The sequence below is a fragment of the Zootoca vivipara genome, chromosome 1, assembly GCF_963506605.1.
Source record: "Zootoca vivipara chromosome 1, rZooViv1.1, whole genome shotgun sequence".
Lineage (NCBI taxonomy): Eukaryota > Metazoa > Chordata > Lepidosauria > Squamata > Lacertidae > Zootoca > Zootoca vivipara.
In genome coordinates this window covers 123,637,339-123,661,729 of record NC_083276.1, presented here as the reverse complement: position 1 = coordinate 123,661,729, position 24,391 = coordinate 123,637,339, and the positions used below count along the sequence as shown (strand labels likewise).

At 45.1% G+C, this 24,391-nt stretch overlaps 1 protein-coding gene across 2 annotated transcripts in view; it reads right to left on the bottom strand.

The window, feature by feature from the left end:
* Positions 1 to 10,820: 10,820 nt before the first annotated feature.
* PLCL1 (phospholipase C like 1 (inactive)) overlaps positions 10,821 to 24,391 on the bottom strand; it is a 191,508-nt gene continuing 177,937 nt past the window's right edge. Inside the window, exon 6 of one of the 2 annotated variants that reach the window (XM_035136765.2) lies at positions 10,821 to 14,364. In XM_035136765.2, coding sequence (XP_034992656.1) covers positions 14,188 to 14,364 — 177 coding nt within the window. In that variant the 3' untranslated portion in view covers positions 10,821 to 14,187. The remainder of the gene's footprint in view (positions 14,365 to 24,391) is intronic. The other variant, XM_060281558.1, reaches the window with a different exon arrangement.

Below are 24,391 nucleotides of genomic sequence, written 5' to 3'. Positions count from 1 at the left end.
CCCACAAATAACCCAGAGATGCATTTTAAATAAAGGACACATTCTACTCATGTAAATACACCAGGCAGGCCCCACAAATAACCCAGAGATGCATTTAAAATAAAAGGACACATTCAACTGATGTAAAAACACGCTGATTCCCGGGTCGTCCGCGGGCCGGATTTAGAAGGTGATTGGGCCGCATCCGGGCCCCGGGCCTTAGTTTGGGGACCCCTGGTAAGAGGAAGGCATGTGATCAACTCCCACCCAGAAACCAATGCTCCCACTGTGGAAGGATGTGTGGATCCAGAATTGGCCTCCACAGTCACTTATGGACCCACCATTAAGACCATATTCATGGAAGACAATATTACTTGGCCATGAGTGATCACCAAAGAAGAAGAAGGAGCATTTATACGTCACACTTTAGCCAAAAAGGCCCCAGCTGACCTAATTGATCACAAGATGCAATGTGCACACACCATTTGAATGGCAATGCCCATTAATTTTGTGGGGCCCAGCGGCCTCAAATATTTTATTGGTAGACCAAAGGGACCTCGGCCCCTAGGAGTTGGCTTCTATGTGTCATATGGTTCAAACTGTTTGAAGACTTAATTCAACCAGCTGCACCCCACACTGCAATTGGTACTATACCAAGGTAGCAGAGGAAGGGTCTACTTTGTGTACACACAAAGTTTCTGTTTGAACTGCAGAAGAGGGAATGGAACAGATCAAAATTTAAAGTTAGTTTATAAGTTTCACGATCTTCAGATCCCCTCATTTCTCCTAGATTCCTTTTCCTTTGAGCAAGATGGTGAGCAAGGCAGCCTTCGTATCATGTTGACCCTCTGGAATTATTCTGAAATAAAGTAGTCTGTCATGTGAAGCAGTCTCTCCCTCATCCATGCGCCGCTTGATTTATCAATAGCTGAAGCATGAATACCTGGCATCACCACAACCTATCATTTGTTCAAGAATCTGTTACCATCCTCCAGCTAGGTTGCAAAAGAGCCAAATCACGGATGGCAAACTCATTACACGGATGGCAAAGTACATTCTAATGGATGCTTTTCATCACTTCAGGGTTTTTTCCAGCATTTATTTATACAGCTAGCAGATGCGAAGTGCTTGAACACATTGTCCCATTTAAGCTACGTGTTGTTATTTACTTACCTCTTAATGTAGCATACATATCTTAAAACTCAGATTCTAGCCTTCATTTCATAAGAAAGCAAGCCAGTGCAAGTAGATAAATAGGTACTGCTGCAGAGGGAAGGTAAACGGTGTTTCCATGCACTCTGGTTTCCGCCACGGTGTTCTGTTGCACCAGAAGCAGTTTAGTCCTGCTGGCCACATTACCTGGAAAGCTATCTGTGGACACACGCTGGCTCCCTCGGCCTGAAAGTGAGATGAGCGCCACAACCCCATAATCGCCTTTGACTGGACTTAACTGTCTAGGGGTCCTTTGTTGTTGTTTAGTCGTTTAGTCGTGTCCGACTCTTCGTGACCCCATGGACCAGAGCACGCCAGGCACTCCTGTCTTCCACTGCCTCCCGCAGTTTGGTCAAACTCATGTTTGTAGCTTCAAGAACACTGTTCAGCCATCTCGTCCTCTGTCGTCCCCTTCCTTGTGCCCTCCATCTTTCCCAACATCAAGGTCTTTTCCAGGGAGTCTTCTCTTCTCATGATGTGGCATGGGTGTACCCAGCATGGGGCAGGGGGGGATCAAACTGCGGGCCCGACTAGGGAAGCAAATACCCTGCGCAGGCGCCTCGCTTGTTGACACGGGAGGGGAGAGGGGGAGGAAACGCTGCTGGTGCATGCTGCAGGTGCCCGTCCTGCCTACATTTGCACCAATTCCCGCCCACTAAAGCCTTCGCGCCTCCCAATGAAAGCCCTGCCAGGCGGCAACCTCTCCTGCCTAAAAGTTCTGCTGGGCTGGCAAGCGAAGGAGACGCGGCTCCCTGCATTGGTTGCAGCCGCTGCTGCGCTCTGCCTCCCGGTAGGCTGCACTGCGATCATCGGCGCCGCGGGCTGGGAATCACCCCCTTCCCCCCTCTGCACCCCCTACCCCCCCTGAGTTAGGAGTTGCTACTGAGACGCCTCCTGGGCCGGGAGAGGAAGTGCACCGACAGGAGCCAGTTCAGCCTCGGTGGGCAGATGCCCGCAAAGGAGGAGTGGGGGGCGGCGCCCGAACGCGGTGGTCGTGGCTGCTGCAAGTAAGCTGCGTGGGGGCGTTTGCGCCAGATTGCCAGTGGCAGGAGTAGCCCAGCGGCAGTGACCCTTCCTCGCCGCCCCCCATCCCCGGCAATAGGAAAGGAGCTGCCTTGGGGGGCGGCACAGCTCTCCGCTCCCCCTGCGTGCATTGCCCTCTCCGGACATTGGCTGCTGTTTCCTTCTTTGCAATGCGCCCCCCCAGCCGCTCTCCCTTGCTGCCCCTGCCGAGAGAGGGGCATTGAGGGCGAGGGAGCCGCTGCCGCCGCCGTAGGGTCACAGCTGGGGGGGCTTGCTCGCTCGCCTGCGCTGCGCCACCCCACCTTTCCCATCTTTTGCTCACTTGCGATGGGGAGGCGGCAGTGGCAGCTTCTTCTTCTTCTTTGAGGGTCTCAACTTGGCGGGGGGTCCCCAGTATCCTCCCAGGCCACGGGGGGATGGCCCCCCAGGACTAGCAGACCTCTGAGCTCCTTCCCCATCCCAGATATATAGGGTGGGAACTGGCAAGGCTTCAGGGGGACCTGGAGGAGGGAAAGCGGGGCCCAAAGGGGTTTTTCAGGGGGGTGGCTAGCCGTAAATGGATGGGAGCGGTGTTTTCAGAGCAGGGCCATCTTAAGCATGCCTGGCGCCCTGGCACTGTGGTGTGACGGATCCCTCTGGTGCCCCCGGCCCGCCCCGTTTCCCAGCACGGCGGGCGCAGCTCACTGCGCGGCTGCCGCCTGGAGGGCCGAAGCCCTGCGCAACCCAGCCTGGCCATAGGGCCGGCCCTGGGCCAGGGGGTGCTGCCTGCCCCCTTTTGCGACGCCCCTGCGTGCGGCGGAGGCGGCCCCAGGCCCGCACGCCTCCGGAAAGCAGCCTGAAGCTGATGAACAGCTGAGAGGTGCACCTGGGGTGGCCTCCGCCGCACCTCTCAGCGGGCGCAGCAGCGCCCCTGGTGGCCTGGCGCCCCGCGCCACCGGACCCGGGCCTAGAGGCGGCCCTGCTTCAGAACAGGGGAATTTCATGTGAGAGAGTTTAGGAGGTTCATTTAGTGGCTGCAGCCGCCGCCGCAGAGTCGGCGGGCCGGCTGGCCCTGTAGCCCCGCCCACATTCCCACTTTGTGGCCGACCATGCCCCCCCCCTAGTTTTGATCCTGGGTACGCCCCTGTGAGGTGGCCAAAGTATTGTAGCCTCAGCTTCAGGATCTGTCCTTCCAGTGAGCACTCGGGGCTGATTTCCTTCAGAATGGGAAAACCATAACTTTAACTATGTCAGCAAGGTGATGTCTCTGCTTTTTAAGATGTTATCTAGGTTTGTCATTGCTTTTCTCCCAAGAAGCAGGCGTCTTTTAATTTTGTGACTGCTGTCACCATCTGCAGTGATCGAGGAGCCCAGGAAAGTAAAATCTCTCACTGCCTCCATTTCTTTACCTTTACCTTTTTACATTCACGTCCATGTTCAGCTTAGGATAGTTCCTTTCCTTACCTCCAAAGGTCACTGTTGTGTATATCACCAATAGAATACCCTTTGGCTGCATTTTTGGTCCTGTCCCCCCCAATCATACATTTTTATTGATTTTCATAAAATTTAACAAATTAAATTCAGTTTCCACACAATATTCCCTGAGCACTTTGACTTCCCATCCTTACCTCCATGATGTTTCTGTTCAAATCATTTTATCCACTGCCTTAAATATGATACTTCTTTCTACAACATACTGTATATCCTACTTCACATTATTTTATCAATCTCATTCCTTTGCTTATATTTCCAGGACTGCCTACGATTTCATTTGACTATAATATTTTCTCAGATAATCTGAAAAGGGTCTCCGCTCTTCCACAAACCCACACGCATTTTTGTGAATTATAGAAGTTAGTTATAGAACACTATTTACCACACCTCTGCACCCTGCATTGTAAAAATTCCCTTCCGTGTTGGACAGGATTGTCAACTGACCATGCAGGGTGAAAGAGCTTTCACCCCCAGTATACATCAGCTTCCTAAAGTTTAACATTTAATACACATTGTAAATTCTAGTGCTTTTTATCTGTGCTATTTTTCTAGAAAAACTGGTGTCCAAACTCTCCAAGAACACCTCCCTCGCTCTCTTAGAATGGCAGTGGTGCCCACCAGAAAGGTGTCAGAACTGAGTTCCAGTGAGTTCTGCCTGGAAAAAAAAGCCCTAGATCCACAGAAAATATTGAAAAGCATTGAAAGTACTCAATTTAACTGAGGTTCTTCTCTCTCCCCCCCCCCCTTGGCTATGCCCATGCTCAGCGCCTTCATAAGGTCTGTGAAGCTAAAAATGTTGCTCAGAGCTGCTTGGTGGAAGGATGTGATGAACATAAGTAAAATGAAAAGGGAATCTCACTTGACTGAGATTCCAGCCCTTTGCCCAGGCATTCAAGACAGGAAGGAACACTCACCGCTTTTCACAGAAAATAGATAGTAACGTGTCAGTAAGCTGTGATTCAATATGGTTAGAAGCGACTGGCTCATCTTACACCAGCTTCAATCTCATTTCGAAATCAATCTCCATTAAATATACAGCTTCTGAAGGAAATGTATGAGCCCAAAAGCCAATGCAACTCTCAAAATCAGAAAACAGACAATCTGAGGTGCAGGGGGCAGGAATTGTTAGATGTACTTCTGAAATATTCTAACAGGCTTCATTGTGTAGGTAGAGCCTTGTTCCTCAGGTCTCAAAGACACACAATTGAATTGGTGGTGGTGGTTTCCCCCCCTGCTTTTCTACCAATATAGATTGAGTGATTGATTGAGTGATTGAGTGATTGAGTGATTGAGTGATTGAGTGATTGAGTGATTGAGTGATTGAGTGATTGAGTGATTGAGTGATTGAGTGATTGAGTGATTGAGTGATTGATTGAGTGTGTGACCATCCAGATACAGCTATAGCATGAACTTGTTCTGCTACAACAACCAACCCAATCCTCGGCTCACTGAAATATATGAAGTATGAATTTAAATGTGGAGACACTAAACCAGAGCTAAAGCAACTTTTCTACGGTCAGGGACCACTCCAGATATTACTCTGGAAACCAGAAACACCCAACCCTTTCATGATGATTGCTCTACACCAGTGGTTCCCAACAGGTGGTCCGCGGACCCCCAGGGGTCTGCGAGCTATGCCAGAGGGGTCCGCAAGATGCTATTAGAATAAAATATATATAAAATATATTTCGTATGATAACAGATTTTTTTGTTTTGGCCGCTTCTTGCATGAGCAGAGTCTAGTGCAGAGTCTGTTTTGCAAAGAGGCAGCGCGCGCATTCTACTAACGCTCACCTCCCCAAGATGCTTTGCACGCGTCGGCTTCATTTGTGCGCTACTGCGCAGGTACCCTGTCTTCTTCATTCCCCTCCCTCCTCCCTGGCGTGCGCTGCCTCTTTGCAAAACAGTAGTGTTTGTAAACAAAGCAAGCATTTTCTTCCATGTGTTTCATGAAAAACAAATATAGGAATCGGCTCGACATGCGGTTGGATTTCAGAGTGAAAATTTCAAGTTTGGAACCTAATATTTCAGAAATAATGGACTCAAAGGACAGATTTAACTCATCTCATTAAGAACTGAATTAAAACTAACTGTATACTGATGGAGTACTCTGTTGTAACTGTGAAAAACGTATAAATATAAAATATAAAAAGACTCTTAATTTGGCTCTCACTTTTTAATTTTAGGATTAGGAATTAATGGGGGTCCTTGTCACAATAGCGGCTCGATGAGGGGTCCTTGAGAAAATTTTGTTGGGAACCCCTGCTCTACACACTCAAGTTAGTGTCGCCTAGCACAAGTGTGGGGAACTTTTGGCCCTCAAGAGCACACTGAACTACAACTCCCATCAACCTCGGCAACCACAGCCATGACCCCTATTCCTCTCAGAGAACTGCAGTCCACAGAGTTCCCTGGGAAGAGGGATTACCTGTTAAACCAGTCTGGGAACTGTAGTTCTGTGAGGGGAATATGGGTCTCCTAAAAATTCTCAGCACTTTTAACAAACCACACTTCCCAGAATCCTTTGGGGGAAGCCGTGGCAGTTGAAAGCGGTATGCTACTTGCTTTCAATGTCTAGTGCAGATGAGGCTAATAGAAATATGCCCCTCAAATTCTCGTTTTCTTCCATTTTTGGTATCCCTTATTGTCTGCTTGGATTTCCTTTGCCAAAGTTTATATTCCTTTTTGTTCTCATTCAGAGGGGGGTGGGGAGATAACTTTGTGCTGCAGAAAGAAATAACGTGCAATTTAAAGGTCAGTCCATTCAGGGTTTTGTTTTGTTTTTTAAATCAACTTAATGGTTAGCAAAGATCAATAATTTGCCATTCAAGTGACTGTCAAAGAACTTCACTCTCTATGACACTTGGAGAGAGGTGTTGGCTGGGCATTCAATTCCGTAGGGCTTGCTTCTGAATAGACGACAGTGAGGGTTGCTCTGTGAATGTTCATGTTCATAGGGGCTATAACCTTGAATACCAATTGCTGAGCACAGCAGGGTGGTAATAGGAGGAGAGGACTGTCAATCAATCCATCTTCCCACTGTGGAAACTGGGATGCTATTCTTGATTATCTGATGCAGCAGGGCCCTGCTTAATTTCTTATCATCCGCATCATATTCACCAACATATGCAAAGCTACAGGTTGGGGTTGTTGTTGCATTTCAAACCACAGAGGAATTAAGCAGGTGATTCCCTACTCTGAGCAGTGAGATTGGAAAGGCTACACGTAGCTTTATTTCTGTCTGTGTTAGACAGGTGTGAAAAGATCCTTGTTTGCAAATTACCATCGCTGTGGTTAAGAGAGTGCAAAGGCTGTAGGTCTCCACATAAATACGACACAGGAAGAGCTAAAACAGATTTCTCCACTGTTGCCTGCAGCACAATGCCTTTTCCAGCCTGCTGCCTTACTGGGGATTAGACGTTGGTGCCTAATGCCAGTGGCAGATGCTTGGGAGAGATGGGGAGAAGAGTCTTTGTGTGTGTGTGTGTCTTTGCCACTAGAGGGTGCACACACCGTATTTCCCTTAAAACGCACAAACATTTATTGTCAAGTCTATTTACAAAGGGCACATACAGACATCACAAATTTGCTCCATGCACCTAAGGCTCTCACATTTTGTACTAACCATGCGGGCTTGTTTGTTTTAATTTTTTGGTTTTACAGAGGAGGAAAGATTCGCGGAAATTTAGCAGGTGAAATCTGCCTCTTTCCCTTTGTGTGAGACAAAGCTTGCCCAGTTCTATTCCTGTTGTGCTGCTGCTAAAGGGATACGTGTGAAGCCAATATAAACGCCAACAGACATATTTAGAGTCCTGGGCCAATTGTATGATAGAGCCCGTGATCTGGGAAGGATCTAAGGAACGTGGGACTTAATTGCAATGAGCAGAGCACCCAAGCCAAAATTTAAATTTGCCCCATCCTCACTATTTGTTTGTTTTAGTTACAAAATTGCCCTAGCTACTGTATTTCTACTCTCATCAAAATCCATCAAAAAATTGTCTCGGAGAGATTAACATTAATGCAACAATTTTAAAAAAGCAATGCCATTTGACTTCATAGAGACTTTGCTATCAATCCAGTTGAGGCTTCCCAATGCTACAGCTTGCCTAGGATTATGGGATCATTTTCGGTTGATGGAGCCAGTTGATGTGGACCACCAGCTTGTTGTATGTGATATATCCAACCATATACCCTCTGGGGGCCTGCTCTTCATGGCTGATTAAAGTCAGCCAGAGTGGGGGTGGCTGGGCGAATCTAGAGTGTTGTGATGGGGAGCTGGCAGCCACCCGTAGAGAGGCAGCGGTACAGCTGCTCCTTAAAAAGCCCATGTTTAAACCCAATGGCATGGCATATCTACCAGCCAGCTGCCCATATTTCAGGAGTGACGGTGAGAGTGGTGGTAGAGTAACAGCAAGCGTTCCTGATGATACAAAACCGTTCCCAAAGGTATTTCCTCCCCTAAAAATATTTATGACCTATTTTTCCACGGGTCCCTTCCAACTCTACAATTCACGATCGTATGAAAAAGTAAAAGGAAACAGAGGTTAGCTATAGGGTTTTCTGAAGGTTTTACTCTGGACGTAAAATGGCTGAATTCTGTAATTAAAAGAAGAAAATACACAAGAACTTTTTTAATGGAGAGAATTCTGAAATTTATTTGGAAAAATAGGTCATAAATATTTTTAGGGGGAACGAATTTGGGAATGGTTTTGTATCATTGGCTGAAAAAGAGAGAAAGCTGTTGCTGTTTTCATCAAAAAATAATGTTATAATAATAATAATAATAATTTATTATTTATACCCCGCCCATCTGGCCGGGTTCCCCCAGCCACTCTGGGCGGCTTCCAACAAAACAGAAATTCTAAAATACAGAAAATATAGAAACCTCTGTTACAATCTGAATGGCTGTGTCTTCCTCATGACATAGTCTCTAGCAACGCGCATCAAATTCAAGATCGTATCCCCATTGGAGCTGTCCTGCACTGCTGATTTCTCAGCTGAAATTGCAGCGTCAATCCAGTTTCTTCTCTAAAGGAATAACCAGTAGTTTGAATGTAATTCAGCATTTTAGCTATGGCTTGCTGAATGTAGCTTTCATCGCACCTGCCACGGAGGAAATTCACCACTCTTTGCCAAACACATCTCTCTATCAGGCATAGGCAAACTTGGCGCTCCAGATGTTTTGGGACTACAATTCCCATCATCCCTGACCACTGGTCCTGCTAGCTAGGGATGATGGGAGTTGTAGTCCCAAAACATCTGGAGGGCCAAGTTTGCCTATGCCTGCTCTTGTGTCAACACACTGGTAACTGTTCCTAGGTGCATTTCCATGGCCTCGTGTGAAAACTCACAGCTACCAAGTACTGTATGCATTTACTTCCCAGTGCTAACAAACAAAGATTCGTTTTGCAGTGCTGTACAAATGGGACTAAGTGATTGAAGGCGCAAACAAGCAGGTTTGGCTCACGTTCATGGTGGATGATTAAATCAATTGCCTCCAACAGCACGGCTTTCCTTACAGTCGAATGCTCTACTTCATTGGAGCTTGTGGGTTCTTGAACTTTGTCAAAAATTTCCAGCGAGATGACCACATGCTGAGGGATCTGCAGCTGTCCCAGAAGCTTCACAGATACCAATGGAGCTCAGGTCAAAGTCCTAGGAGTCATCCTGGAGATCAGTTGGCAGGGTCATCACGATCCTGCTGAGTTTTCAATATCTTCCGCCAGCACATCACTTGAATGCCACAGAAGACAATGTTAGCTTGATTATGATTGCTTTGATTGATTTGGGAGGAGGGCGGCCACTTTATATATTGGGTGCTATTCAGCTAAATAGCGCAAGGGTTTGGGGCCGTGCAGGTGAACTCTCCCCCTTCTCTTATATAGGCTGCTTATCTTTAAACTAGACTTGGACTGGATGTTGCTGAAAAGGAGACCTTCAAAGCAGGGGCGTACCCAGGATAAAAATTAGGGGGGCAAGGGGCGGGGCCAAGGCATGGGAGGGACCACAGTGGGGCAAGGCAAGCCATGGTCGTTCAGGGGCAAGGGGCCGCCAGGATCAGCCCGAAATTGGGCTGCTCCGACCCCCTCCTCCCCCTCTGCAACCGGCAGGGGCGAGGGGGCACCAGGATCAGCCCGAAATCAGGCTGTTCCGATCCCCTCCCCCCCTCCGCGATCGCCGGGGCGGGTGGAGGGAAAGCCAGCCAAACGCTTTGCACGGCTCTGGGGCTTTCCCTCCGCCCACCCCACAGCCAGCCGGCTAGAAGGGACGTCTCCCTTCTCCCTGGCTGGCTTTGGGGCGGGTGGAGGGAAAGCCCCAGAGCCGCGCAAAGCGTTTGGCTGGCTTTCCCTCCACCCGCCCCACAGCCAGCCGGCTAGAAGGGACGTCTCCCTTCTCCCTGGCTGGCTGTGGGGCGGGTGGAGGGAAAGCCCCAGAGCCGCGCAAAGCGTTTGGCTGGCTCAGGGCCGTCTTAAGCATGCCTGGTGCCCTGGTGCGACGGATCCCTCCGGCACCCCCCGCCCCGTTTCCCAGCGCGGCGGGCGGGCATCACGCGCAGTGCGGCTGCCCCGGGCGCAGCTGTACTGCGCCACCCAGCCTGCCGTAGGGCTGGCCCTGGGCCAGGGGGCGCTGCCCGCCCCGTTGTGACGCCCCTGTGTGCGGCGGAGGCGGCCCCAGGCCCACGCACCTCCGGAGAGCGGCTTGAAGCCACTGAACTGCGGAGGCGCGCCTGGGGCAGCCTCAGCCGCACCTCTCAGTGGGCACAGCACTAGCGCCCCACGCCACCAGAGGCGGGCCTAGAGCCGGCCCTGGGCTGGCTTTCCCTCCACCCACCCCACAGCCAGCCGGCTAGAAGGGACATCTCCCTTCTCCCTGGCTGGCTGTGGGGCGGGTGGAGAGAAAGCCCCAGAGCCGTGCAAAGCGTTTGGCTGGCTTTCCCTCCACCCGCCCCACAGCCAGCCAGTGAGACGTAAAAGAAAAGGGGCGGCGGCGGGCAGCGGGGCAGGCTGGCCAGCGGCCCTGCTTCTAGGGGGGGGCAACTGCCCCCCTGCCCCCCTGCCCCCCTGCCTACGCCCATGCTTCAAAGGACACCTTCAACTAGAAGGATGTTCTCTGTCAAGTGGGAGATATGGCCACCCTAGAATTGTTACAGCCACCAAGTTCAGCTCTCGGGCTTGTTCCCTACAGTGAAGAGCAGTAGCAATTGCAGTTCTCACTTCTCTTGGTTCTTTTACCTCCCTGTGCAGAGCTCTGCAGCCCTTGGGAGGCAAACCATGCCATCATATGGGGTCCTGCTTACATCCAACTCAGGCATGTGGACTCCTTAGCAAAGGAGGAAGGCTCTGCATTACCCTATACAGTGGTACCTCGGTTTATGAACACAATTGGTTCCGGAAATCTGTTCATAAACTGAAGCGTTCATAAACTGAAGCGAACTTTCCCATTGAAAGTAATGGAAAGTGAATTAATCCGTTCCAGACGGACCGCGGAGTAAGCGTTCATAAACTGAAGCAAACTTTCCCATTGAAAGTAATGGAAAGTGGATTAATCCATTCCAGACGGGTCCGCGGAGTACTTAAACTGAAGCGTTCATAAACTGAAGCATGGGTGTAATTGGTTCCGGAAGTCTGTTCATAAACTGAAGCCTTCATAAACTGAAGCAAACTTTCCCATTGAAAGTAATGGAAAATGAATTAATCCGTTCCAGATGGGTCCGCGGCGTTCATAAACCGAAAATTCATAAACCGAGGTGTTCATAAACCGAGGTTCCACTGTATAGCTTTATCCCAGCCACGTTCTGAAACTGTCAATCGGAATATAATGGTCCTGACCTGACTAAATCCTAGCACGTCTGGAAGATGGAGAGACGTTTTGCCACCTTTAAAGATCTCCATGTGAGGACAGAAAAGCTCTGAAGACTTTGCTCCCAATAAAAATATGAGCTCTAATTTCATCATTTAGAAAGATCAAGTGATGCTTTAGTTGGATTTAACCATATCAACCAGCAGTTAACCGGCAGCATGTTTGCCAGGACTAAGCCAGGGCTGATGCATTCTCAGTAATTGTTCTCAATTTGTGGTGTAGTTTTATGAGTAGGTCTGTTAAACCTTATAATATTCCATGTATCTCTGTTTAGTGATTGATCTAAAGTGAAATTAATATATTTTTCCTACTGCTCACATGCTATTGAAGGCGAAATTCTGAACATGTATTTCATCAGTGTGCAGTAATTGACTTAAAACATGGGTCATTTTTTTCCATAGCTTTACTCTCTCAGAAATGTGCAATATGAACATAATAGTGTTAAGGAATCAGAAAAATAAAACAAAATAACTTAATGCATACAAGATTTTCAGACTGTCAAAATTTCAACAATTGGCCTTTTTGTTGAGTAAAATCAGCACATTTGTTAATCAAATTAATTTAAAAAGCTTTTCAAAACAAAAGCAATGCTTAAATAAATATAGACTCTTATATCAATAGAACACTACTTTCTAATAGAGGTAATGCAGATACATACTGAAGCACTGAAAAGATTGAAATATAGGAACACCATTAAGAATGTTTGAGCCAGACACTATGAAGGATGGTAAAATGAAGACTATTTTTGTTTTTGGTTTGCTTATGTCCTCCAGCTTCACCATGAGACAGGACCCTAGCAGACAACAGTTTCAGCATGATGTTGAGAATCACTGGCAATCATTAAATTTCCCAAGCTATTTATTTCTGCTACTATGCCTTCTGTCAAATTTCTTCACATCATGTTCACCGAATCACACTGGCGTAGTGGAAATGTGACTTGAGTAGACTGGGGAGGAGCCATGTTTGCGTTGGCATAGTCATGTGACTCATGCATCACTGTTGACACACTGTCAGATTTGTCACAGCCCAGCAAATTAGTGTATTTATTTATATAATGACATCAATGCGCATAACACTCCACATAGTAACATGGCAAGTTTGATCATGTGATTTTTCAATAGCTGGTCAGGTTAAAGTTTCATTCAACCACTCAGCTCTCATCAGATCATCCCTCTCTTCCACCAGCTCTATTTTCATTGGACATAGCAAAATAAGGCTATTATGTGTTTGCCTTAGGCCCGCTTCTCACATTAAATGTGTGAGTTTATTCTCACAACTCTCCACGAAAAGACACTGAGAGAATAACCCCACACGCAACTAGCGCTAGAGAGAAAAGGCTTGAGAACAGCAGAGCAACTGCAGTTCAGCAAGTCCTTCTGAGTAGCATCATTCCATGATGTTACCTCTACTTGTATTCCTAGCCAGAGGTGTAACTTCCATTTGAATTCAGGCCTATGTTTGACATGTATCGTGAGAAATGGCCCTTGCTCTGATTTTATGTGGGATTGTTCACAGGAATAAAGTAAGCAGAATTACGTTCTTTGAGTTTTATCTCAAGCTCACATTTTGTATAAACTTCCTTCAGGTATTGACGCTGGGAAACATTCCAGAGTTACTAAGAAGCACCTTCATATTCTATTATGTCTAAGGAATATTTGATATCTCACATTTCATAACCAAAGCTTGGAAATTACTCCATCCCTAATTTTGCAGAGCTGAAATATAACCCTGGCTTCATTGCATGAAACAAAATGGCCAATTTATTCTATTAATATGAGTGCATTTCAAATCATGATTAGCCAAAATAAATAAATAAAAAGTTAGTGGAATGTTCATCAGAAGTCCCATTGAGATCTATCAAAAAAAAATTCTGATTGTTTAATATTTCATCAACTAAATTTAACAGGTAAATTAATTATTTATCATTCCCACTATGCTGAGGAATCCATTATTCATCCATGCCAATAAAAGATTAGGTTCATGTGTGTGCTTTCTTCTGCTGGTAAAATCTGTATTACATAGTTGGAACAGCACATTTTATTAGAAGCTGCCACTAAAACAACAGTAGGGTACAAAGAAGCATTAAAACTAATGTGTTAGCATTCTCTCTATCCACCAAGATCTTCAGAATGATAAAACCAGTGCTTTTTTTCTGGGGGTATGCAGGGGTATGCATACCTCTAAACATTTTGTGAATCTACTGGTAAGTAGATTCCTCATTAGGGAGCAGTATTTCAATACGAGTAGGAAAATGAGAGTACCCCTAAACATTTTTTTTAAAGAAAAAAAGCACTGGATAAAACTCTGATCAAAGATGCCAAAATAAATAAGGAAAAGGGCTAACTATGTAACTTCATGACAGAGCATTTACTAGATCTCCCCACACAAACACACACACACACACACACACACACACACACACACAGAGCTTGGATTTATTAGAAATATCACTACTTCAAGAGTTTAAACTTGGATAAATGAACTCAAATAAAACACTGGCATTGTGAGTATTTTAATACTTCTGATATCCGGTAGAGGGCAATCAAGTGCGGTCTTTTCTCTTTCTTCTTTTTAAATGTGTTAAAAAAATAATTTCGGACTATTGAAATATATGCCATGCCAGACAGCGATGGTCTTCTTTCACAGCCTCCCATTCTCATCGCCAGTCTCCTTTTCTTCTATTGCCTCCAGGCACCGTTTGGACTTGGCATCCACAATCCCGGTTCTGCTCAGTCCACATGACAAACAAGCCAGTTGGACCTGCTTCATGTTCTCTATGGCTTCGTTCTTGGCGTTCTTCAGTAGATCACCTTGTCCCTACAAATACACAACAAACACACAGAAAGAAGATGAGTTGTGAATAATGCACGTCCTTAAAAAGATAAAGAAGGGCTGTCTTTCCTTTCTCTCTTTCTCTCTCTCTCTCTCACACACAAACACATATGCTTTGTCACACCATAACATGCACAGACAACTAGTCTTGCCCAAGAGTGAACGATAGTGGATGCAGCTGGTCTCTCAGGTTTAATACATTATGAGCTGTTAGCAATTCAAGTGAGTTATTAACGCCTCTTTAACCCATCTCCAGACACTAGAGAAAATGGCCAAAATCCAACTAGCAAATAGGTGCCTTAAATCCTATTGGAAATAACAGTTCTTAATGATGTACACCCACGCTTTGGACTGATGAAGTTGACTCCTGTCTGGACAATGTTGCTGAGAGCAAATGCTTAAGGGGGGGGAGCACCTTTGAAGAACCTAAGAATCAAACCATAGTAGACATTTGTTAATCAGCTTAAACACTGAGCCAGCAACAGAACGAACATTTACATCCTCCATTCTTGTTAATATTTTAGTTGTACAGTGGTACCTCTGGTTAAGAACTTAATTCGTTCCGGAGGTCTGTTCTTAACCTGAAACTGTTCTTAACCTGAAGCACCACTTTAGCTAATGGGGTCTGCTGCTGCTGCCGCACCGCCAAAGCACAATTTCTGTTCTCATCCTGAAGCAAAGTTCTTAACCCGAGGTTCTATTTCTGGGTTAGCGGAGTTTGTAATCTGAAGCGTTTGTAACCTGAAGCATTTGTAACCCGAGGTACCATCGTAATAGTATCCATGGTATAATTATTCAATAGTTTTATAGAACTATTTATAATCAGATTTTTTTAAGAAAACATTTCAACTAAAGGGCTTACTGGAGTGGCGGGAACATACTACAGAAAAGCTGTAATGAACATATTTTCCCTGTTCCATTCCGTTTTTAGTCTGTAGGCTCACTCTGTCCTGCATTCCCAATTCCCCTTGCCTTCTAGTTCAACTTGCAAAGTTTCCAAAATTAATTTTGGAATTGGCACATACAGTTTACTGTAGTACAGGTTACTGGCGCGCACCAAGGAATAAACACATTAATAAACTATATCACAGTGCAAAACTATATATAAAAAAAGCATTTCCATGCAATGATGCAATCACACCAGAAAGGTCCACCATCACCACCCCAAACCTCCACACAGAGAAAGTACATGTAAGCACTTTGGTGGCTATGTAAAGGGCCTCAGGGAGGAGACTTTCATGTGTCAGTAAGCATATGGGGTCCCTTCACACAACTGCTTGATGTATCTCCAGTGGGGGTAACTCTGCTACGTTCAGCACATGAAGGAGGTGGTCTTGTGAACCAGAAAGACTTAATTTCTCTGCTGTGGTTATTTAATCAATGAATATGTGTACGGGTGCATGTCAGCAATCTTATAAGGCAGGAAAATGCAAACCAAACTACTGTATGGCAAACTGTGCATGTACAGCCATCTGAACTTAAGTCTGGAAATCAAAACCAGATCCCAGCACTTTGACAGAGTTCCACCAGCTTTTAGATTCAATTTTTGGCATTTGCTGGACAGATCATGAGAGTAATGACGCTGCTTTGGAGACAAGACCAGGTCGCCAGGAACCACAAAATTGCATGAGAAATTCACATGGGGAGGAATTTGTAAGCATCCCTACAGAAAAGCTCCTCTTTGGGGACATTTTAGAAAAGCACTGCAGCCACCGAAGATCAAAGGCATGCAGGTCTTTAAAAACACTAGCCATAAAAATAGAATGGAGAAATCTGTCAAGCACAACTCCCACAGACGCAGCTGTAAGCTTTGAGTTCTAGCTGAAGGGCAGAAGAGAACAAATCAAATAAATGAAGGTTAGGGCTTACACCTTTCCAGGAAACACAGGATTGCTTCCAAAAACAGAAGCTCCATGCCCACACCTGCCTAGCCAGTGATGTGCAGCAGGCAAGGAAGCAGCACAATGCAATGATGCGAGTATTCGCATAGCCTAGAAATCTCAGTCTGTCACCACATTCTCGTCAAAGGATAGAACAGGAACACAAGAGAGGAAATATCCTGTTGCTACTGTGCACCTGTGCACCGTAACCACCATATTTCTTACAATCATTGCAATTCACCTTTTTCTCCCCACAGAGAATGATCCCAGCGTTGTGTAGAATACGATCCTGCAAATGACCAAAGGGGACAATCTCAAGAAGCATGAGAAATACATTCAGTGCAAACCTGCCATCACTCAGCTCATGCACAATCCCCCCCTTTTAGCAAAGTTTGGCGCTTGGTGAGGACCTGTTGTGACTCGATGATGCACTGACACATGCCATGTGATTCTGCATTCACCCCCATTACTCCAGTCCTGGCAAACAAGTTTAGAGAGACAATGGTAGCTGGCGAGGTTCAGAACCAGTAAACAATGCTTGGGAACAATAGCAACTGGATATACCAGCGTGAGCTAAGATTGCATCACAAACTGATAACGTCCGGGGTCATTCAGTCATTCTGCTAAACAACTTAGTGATACAAAGGAGCCCCTGTTCAACAGGACGGCTCTAGTGTGATTTCTGTGCCCATCCAGCCCTTTATGCCAGGCTTCTTTTAAATATCATCGCAGCTTTAATTGGTCAACTGCTTCACGACTCCTACAAAGAGAGCATTGGCATGTAGGGATGAGCACAAAACCTATAGGTAGCTTATAACACAGTGTAACTGCACACAGTGTTTCTGTTCCATCCATGCACACTGAATAGGTGCACATGAAGTGAAAATACTCATGTAAGAGACAATCAGACATTATGATCTGCAGATCTGCTTCAGTTATGGAGAAAGAGCAGATATGTGAATGTGTGTGGATAGATCGATAGATAGATAGATAGATAGATAGATAGATAGATAGATAGATAGATAGATGTAAAATAGTCTCTAGGATGGATAGAATCCAAATCTTTCATTGAGACCCAGGAGCAGGGATGAAAGTTGTAAGGGCCACTAATCTTGCATTCGTTATTGTTGTGTTGAATGATCATCCCAGAAAATCACCCTACAATTTCCTGTTTTGAAGCTGCCAGCAACAGATTGTATCACTGGATTACCTGGGGATCAAGCAATAAACTAACTGGCAATCATAAATGTTTGTGAATCATTCATATACTCCCATGTTGATCAAAGCTAAATACCATGGGTAGACAGATGGATTGGCATTACATCATTGATGAAATGCAGTGATTTCTTGTCAACTGATGGCTCTAACAAGACTGTTCTCAGAGTTCAGTCACGACATAGGAATGTAAAGCAATTCAGTTTGAGCACTAAAAAAAAATATCACCACAAATCTAAAGTATATTTATAATCCCTCACATTGCCACTACATAGATTGTCTTCTATTTAAGTCACTTGTTCTTAGAGTGGCATGTATAGAATTTCTGAATGAAATTTGGCAAGCGTTTTCCTGCTTAAGTTAACATTGCTTTATAGTCTGTTTTCTACAGATTTTGCCTAGGGATGTGAGAAAAATTTGATTCAGCTCACATTCATGAATCTACCTAATTTGCAGTTTATAAAACAGTTTGTGAAGTGAAGGACAACCATTCTTTAAAAGTTGCACTTCTCCAAATTTTGCAATGCAGTTCTCCAGCCAAGTAGTGTGTACACTTTACCTTGGCATACACATTATTATTATTATTATTATTTATTATACCTACCGCTTCACCAATTAAAAAATATAACATCAAGAACATAAGAAGAGTCATGCTAGTTCAGACAGATGGCTGCATGAATCCTGCAAGCACTCTCCTCTCCTGCTATTTCCAGCCACTGGTATTCAGAGGCCTACTGACTCATTCAGTGGAGGCAGAACATAACCCTCAAGAATAGGAGCCACATCCTCCGTAAATAAACCATCCATGTTGGTGGGCATCTCTGCCTCTTGTGAGAGCAAATGCCATAGTTCAGCTATGCACTGTGTGAAGAAGCACTTTTTTTGTCTGTCCTAAATCCTCCAACATCCTGCTTTTAGTTTTATGCGTTTTAATTTTAGGAGAGAGAAAGAAAAACATTCCTCTATTCAAATTGCAATGACAATGTATATTGCAATTCAATATGTACATCCCCACTCTCCAATTTTCATTAAAGTTTTTTTTGGCCTTTGAGGAAAACACACACACACACACACACACACACACACACACACCTGCTTCATGTGAGCAAGGTAAGAAACCAAATAATGGTTCTGAGTAACATCTCACAAGAAAATGAATGACAAACATAGGCCTCTTGTGGCAATACTGTTATACTTCTGCAAGGGATAATTTCCGCGGACATGCTCTTGTTGAGAAGCCATCTGTTTGCTTTGAGAAAATTGGTTTGTGAATATAATCTACTTAAAAGGGGGAGGTGCCAATGTCAACACCTTAGCAAAACCAAATGTACGGTACTAGAAAGAATGTGGGGTTAGTTCCAAAAATCTGGTTAAGCCAAAGTAACCCCTGGAAATAAGTCACTGCAATAACCTGAGAGCACAGAACCATTTTCTTGGCACACACACACACATAAAGAACTCATTATTTTTGTCAGACAAAGAAAAATCACATTCCTCTATCCTAGCCTTCCAAGGCTCCTGCTTCTTTAGCTATTGATGTTATCATAGACTCTAGAAATAAGTATCAAACCATAAGAAAAGGTTAAAGACAGTGTCTGGTAGGATGATACAGTAGGACCTTTAATGCTGTAGTGTTCTTAATAGTCGATTGGGAGCTGCCCAGAGTGGCTGGGGAAAACCAGGCAGATGGGCGGGGTACAAATAATAGATTATTATTATTATTATTATTATTATTATTATTATTATTATAAAATAGTAAAGGGCTTATATAAAAGGTGGGAACATTTGGCAAACATCATTCCCTTCAACAAAATACACTCCCCCTTTCATCAATTTTTCAAGAAGGCCACCATCCCAACAGTCATCTCCAGAGGCAACATCCTCCAGCACACATTTAGGTGGGCGATACCTGATCAGGTTGCTCAAAGTAACTGTACTTCACTAGCAGCTTCTCTATGGTTCCAGTCCAGAAGGCTCACCATACATCCATACATCATTTTATTTCAGAACCATTTTGGTTTGGAAACTAACCCTCCTAATCACAGCGACATCATTGCACAGCCAATCCTACTGGGTTACATGACAACAAAACCGAGGGCAAACATGATCACAGTAGTCAAATCTGATTGGGTGGGGGATTATGTCACTGTTACTAGGAAGAAGGAGGGCTATTTTTTCAAAGAAGATGTTGAAGTCACTGCCATCTAGAAATATAAGCAACATGGTTTTGCTGAGGGCATCTGGTGAGCTATGGCCCTGCCTTCGTCCTACTATGCGATCATGAGAGCACCAGTGTTCCACACAAATCACACACAGGTTGGTTTCACCTGCACCGGGGGACACGTCTGACGTGCAGCTGACTCACAGATCTGTGCTTCCGCAGGCACAGAATGACAATCAGCCTCTTACATATACACATTTGTGGGGATATGTAAAGCTAGGGATAGAAGAGGAATCGCTGGTGATATTTCTGAGCCCATCCCTTATGATTACTTCAGTTGAGATGCTGTTCAGGAGGTTGCGTTTGGCATTTATTTGCTCCCTGGTGAGCCACTGCTTTGCCTAGTGGTGACTCATGCTCTTCCAGACTTTACTTCAAAGAACTTGCCAAAGCAACCATCTGCATATATAGTAAGCACACCACAAAGGAGTACCAGATAGAGTTGCTTGTAATGTTTGTTTCAATGAACATTAAGGGCCCTGGATTATTCCCCAGCTCAGATTACCATCTAAATCAAAATTCTTGGTTTACCCCTTCCCACCCACTCAGCCTCCCTCCCCCACCAATTTCCCACCCACGCCTTTTAAAACACTTTTTCCTGACCACCGGCCTGGCAGCAATAAGACGGATGCTCGAGAGATAAGGAAGGCGGTGCTGAAGTAGCCCTGGGGAAATCACTTTCCCACAGACCCCTGTAAGCTTTTGTCCTGGCACATTGGTGTAGAGGCCTCGTTTTCTTATGGCTGGAGTGCCACTGGCAGTTCTGTCACTGGATTGACCAGTAGGTAGTGTTAAAGTGTCGGAGAACAGGGTGCTTGGGTCAAGGATTCTGCACTGGCTCAGAAATCAGTCTAGCTATTTCATTTGGGAAAAGTAACTTGGCTGATTTCAAAGCCAAAGCTTACGCAACCTGAGGGTGGTTCACCCATCACTAGTTACAGTAGCCAAGACAATAAGTTATGTATTCAGAACTGGGATGTAAGAAAATCTGTTGCTCCATTCCTTTTAAGGCCTGAGCAGTAAAATCTAGGATGCATGTCAGCTGGAAATCTGAATCTCTGTACAGAAGGTTCACAATAAATGAGTAACTAGAAAGATTTTACAAAGATAATATACATGAAGGGACTTAGCTGATGTATGATAGGTGCAATGATACGCTAAATATTGTTTTTAAATATTGTTTCTAAACTAAGGATTAAACTCCACAAATCTGGAATGGAGTCCCTAAAATTGTTACCAAGCTGGTGCCAAACATCTCTGCTTTCCTTTGGCCCATATCAACAAGGTTTGAGAGGGGTGTGTTGTCACCAGCACAGCCCAGGACCTCCATACAGGGAGGTCACTTTGGTGATGCTAATGCAGTTGTTTGACTTCACCCGTGGAGGCACACTCCATTGTCTGTCAAGACAGATGCCAACAACAACAACAACAACAGCCATGTCAACTATTTCTAAATATTTTTACTATCTGTAGCAGATTTGTGTGCTTTTCAAAAGTGACAACAGGAGAAAAGAACAGAGACAGTGAAAGAGTAGGTGTTTAAGAGGGTTGCTTACATTTCAAAAACAGGTGAAATGACTTGCCAGAGGCAGGGCTTATAGCACCTAACAGCTGGAATTAACAACCCCCACCCATTTTTCCATCCTTCCCACGGAAGATAGGACTCATTCATTAGTATCCCCTATCAAAACAAAAGCAGGCTGTGAACAAGAGAGACAACACATGGAATTTAACCTGCGGGCCATCAGTGAGGGGCAACAGAGAAACCATTCAAATCAAGAAAAATATTAGCAGCCAGAGGCTAGAAGTCATTTCACAGCATCTGACTCCTTTAACAGTTTCCAGCCCACTGAACTGAGCCACAGGGGTTCAATTTGCATGTTTAAGAAACGAACTCTGGCACTCAATGGGTCAAGTGAATTCCTGCTTAACTATTCTCCACACTGGAATATGTATTTACCGTGTTTCCCCTTTTTTAAGACACCGTCTTATAACTTTTTTCCCTCAAAAAAACACACAGTGGCTTATTTTCAGGGGGTGTCTTTTTTTAAAAAAAGTGCTGGTACAACTGGGACCCACTGGCTCAGGACGCTCAGTGCTCTCTTCTGCGTGCTGCTGGGCGCGTTGTTGGCGCTGCCAGTTCTGAGCGCCTGCAGGGTGGGGTGGAGGTGGCAGTGCTTTAAACCCCCAACCCTGTAGAAAGCAATGGAAGTTATGGACCGTAACAATCCTTAAGAGGCGCAGGTCTTAAAAAACCCCTGGTATCACCCTTGAAGCACAGCCTTCCAAAGTCAGGGGGGAAGAGGTCTGTTTAGACAAAGGAAAGGATCGGGGGTGATTCTGCGCCCTGGGACCCACAGAACTACTTTAAAAATCCCAACCTGGGGGGGGGGGGTCAAATAGTGAAGCCCCATAGCCCTGTAGCAACAGAAGGCACATTCTGAAGCACCCGAACTGTTCGGTTCCATAAAAAATCCAGGAATTGTAAAATTAACAACAATAATGGGGGGGCACTCTATCCAAAGAGTTAATAAGGAATGGGAAAGTGTTGAGTTATATATGGAAAAATATGGAAAGGAAAGTTAGTTAAAGATAAAAAATAAATAATTATCGCAAGGGAAAAAATAACATCATAAAGGGTAATAATATTAAATATAAAATAGACAACACAACAGAAAAAGCAAGTATATGACTAAATGAGATCGCACAGGAGTGAGGGAAGTGGGGAGAGAGGGAGGGGGGGTAAGGAAAGGAAGGAGGCAATGGTTGGAGGAGGGTATAGGGGGATGAATTAAAGGAAAATTAAGACTGAGAAGCGCATGGTTTTTGTTTTTTAAAGATGCAAAGGCTTGCAATCAGCCAAAGTATAGAGCCCAACTTCCAGGAGACTGCGATCTACTTGCGGATTTATAAACTGGAGGTGATCTACCCCCGTTTTATTGGTGTTCAGGTCAGAGTTGTTTTTAGAGAGAGGAAATATCCCATTTTTGAGGTTAAAGTAAAAGTTCCTGACCTTTTTTTTTATAATGAGGAAATGCTGCTAAAACTCCGTTCTTCATTCCACGAAGGGGAGAGGGGGCGGGGCCGGGTGCTCAAAGACAAAAGAAATAGAAAAGGAGATAGCGATCAAATGCAGCCTCCTGGGGATCGATGCAGCCGCCGGGAGAGGCAGGGGCTGCAGCCGAGTGCTGCTTCGCAAACAAACGGGGGAAAGTGCTTAGAACCCAGAGAATCCAGCTGAAAAACACGAAGCAGCAACAGCAATTGCACACACACAATCCCAAGCCAGCACAGTAACCAAGTCCCAAAAGCAAGAAAGGACTCAGCAAACACTGCTGCGGCCGGCGTTGCTGCTGCTGACTCGGGGAGCTCAGTGCTCTCTTCCACACAGCACCTATCACTATGGCTTATTTTCGGGGTACGGTTTATATTTCTCAAATGCTAAGAAATGCTGCTATGGCTTATTTTATGACTACGCCTTAAAAAGGGGGAAACACGGTACACAATTTTGATAAGCGCTTAAAGGTAAAGGGACCCCTGACCATTAGGTCCAGTCGTGACTGACTCTGGGGTTGCGGCGCTCATCTCGCATTATTGGCCGAGGGAGCCGGCATATAGCTTCCGGGTCATGTGGCCACCATGACTAAGCCGCTTCTGGCAAACCAGAGTAGCACACGGAAACGCCATTTACCTTCCTGCTGTAGCGGTATCTATTTATCGACTTGCACTTTGACGTGCTTTTGAACTGCTAGGTTGGCAGGAGATGGGCCCGAGCAACAGGAGCTTACCCCATCGCGGGGATTCGAACCGCCAACCTTCTGATTGGCAAGCCCTAGGCTCAGTGGTTTAACCCACAGTGCCACCCGCGTAGACAATAACTATTATGAAGCTGTCACAAAGCTAAAGGTACAAAACAGCTAGCAAGATGAAACCAATCTGTAATCTACATACATGTCAATTACCGTCAGATTTTATTTCCTTGACATTGAACATCTGAACATATTTGGAACTACATCACAAGTAAAAGGCTTTGTTACACAATTTCCTGAATCAATGGCTGCCACATGTAATTGTATCTAACATTGTTAAACATGGCAAAGACTTCCAGTGCCAATCTGTAATCTACATACATGTCAATTACCGTCAGATTTTATTTCCTTGACATTGAACATCTGAACATATTTGGAACTACATCACAAGTAAAAGGCTTTGTTACACAATTTCCTGAATCAATGGCTGCCACATGTAATTGTATCTAACATTGTTAAACATGGCAAAGACTTCCAGTGCCTAAACTTAAGCTTTCACTGAGAGCTGTATATTAAATAGCCCCTTCACTTTATTCAAAGTGCAAAATCAGACATCCTACAACAAAAGAATCTTAAACAAGTTAATTATGAGGCTTTATGCTTTCCTCAGTCCTGAAAGGCCTGGACAGTGGATTATAATTAAACAGGCCTATTAAAGCAGAGAAGATTTGTTTGGCTAATAGTCTGCAGAGAATTCGCTGTACTGCTAACTGGCTGTTTCAAGGCCCAAGGCAAAAATCTGAGCAACTGACGGGGGGGGGGGGGGGAGAGAGAGAGAGAGAGAGAGAGAGAGAGAGAGAGAGAGAGAGAGAGAGAGAGAGAGAGAGAGAACAGCCGTCTTGCCTGCTGCAACACCTTCGTTAATTAAGAAATTGTGTATCTCAGCT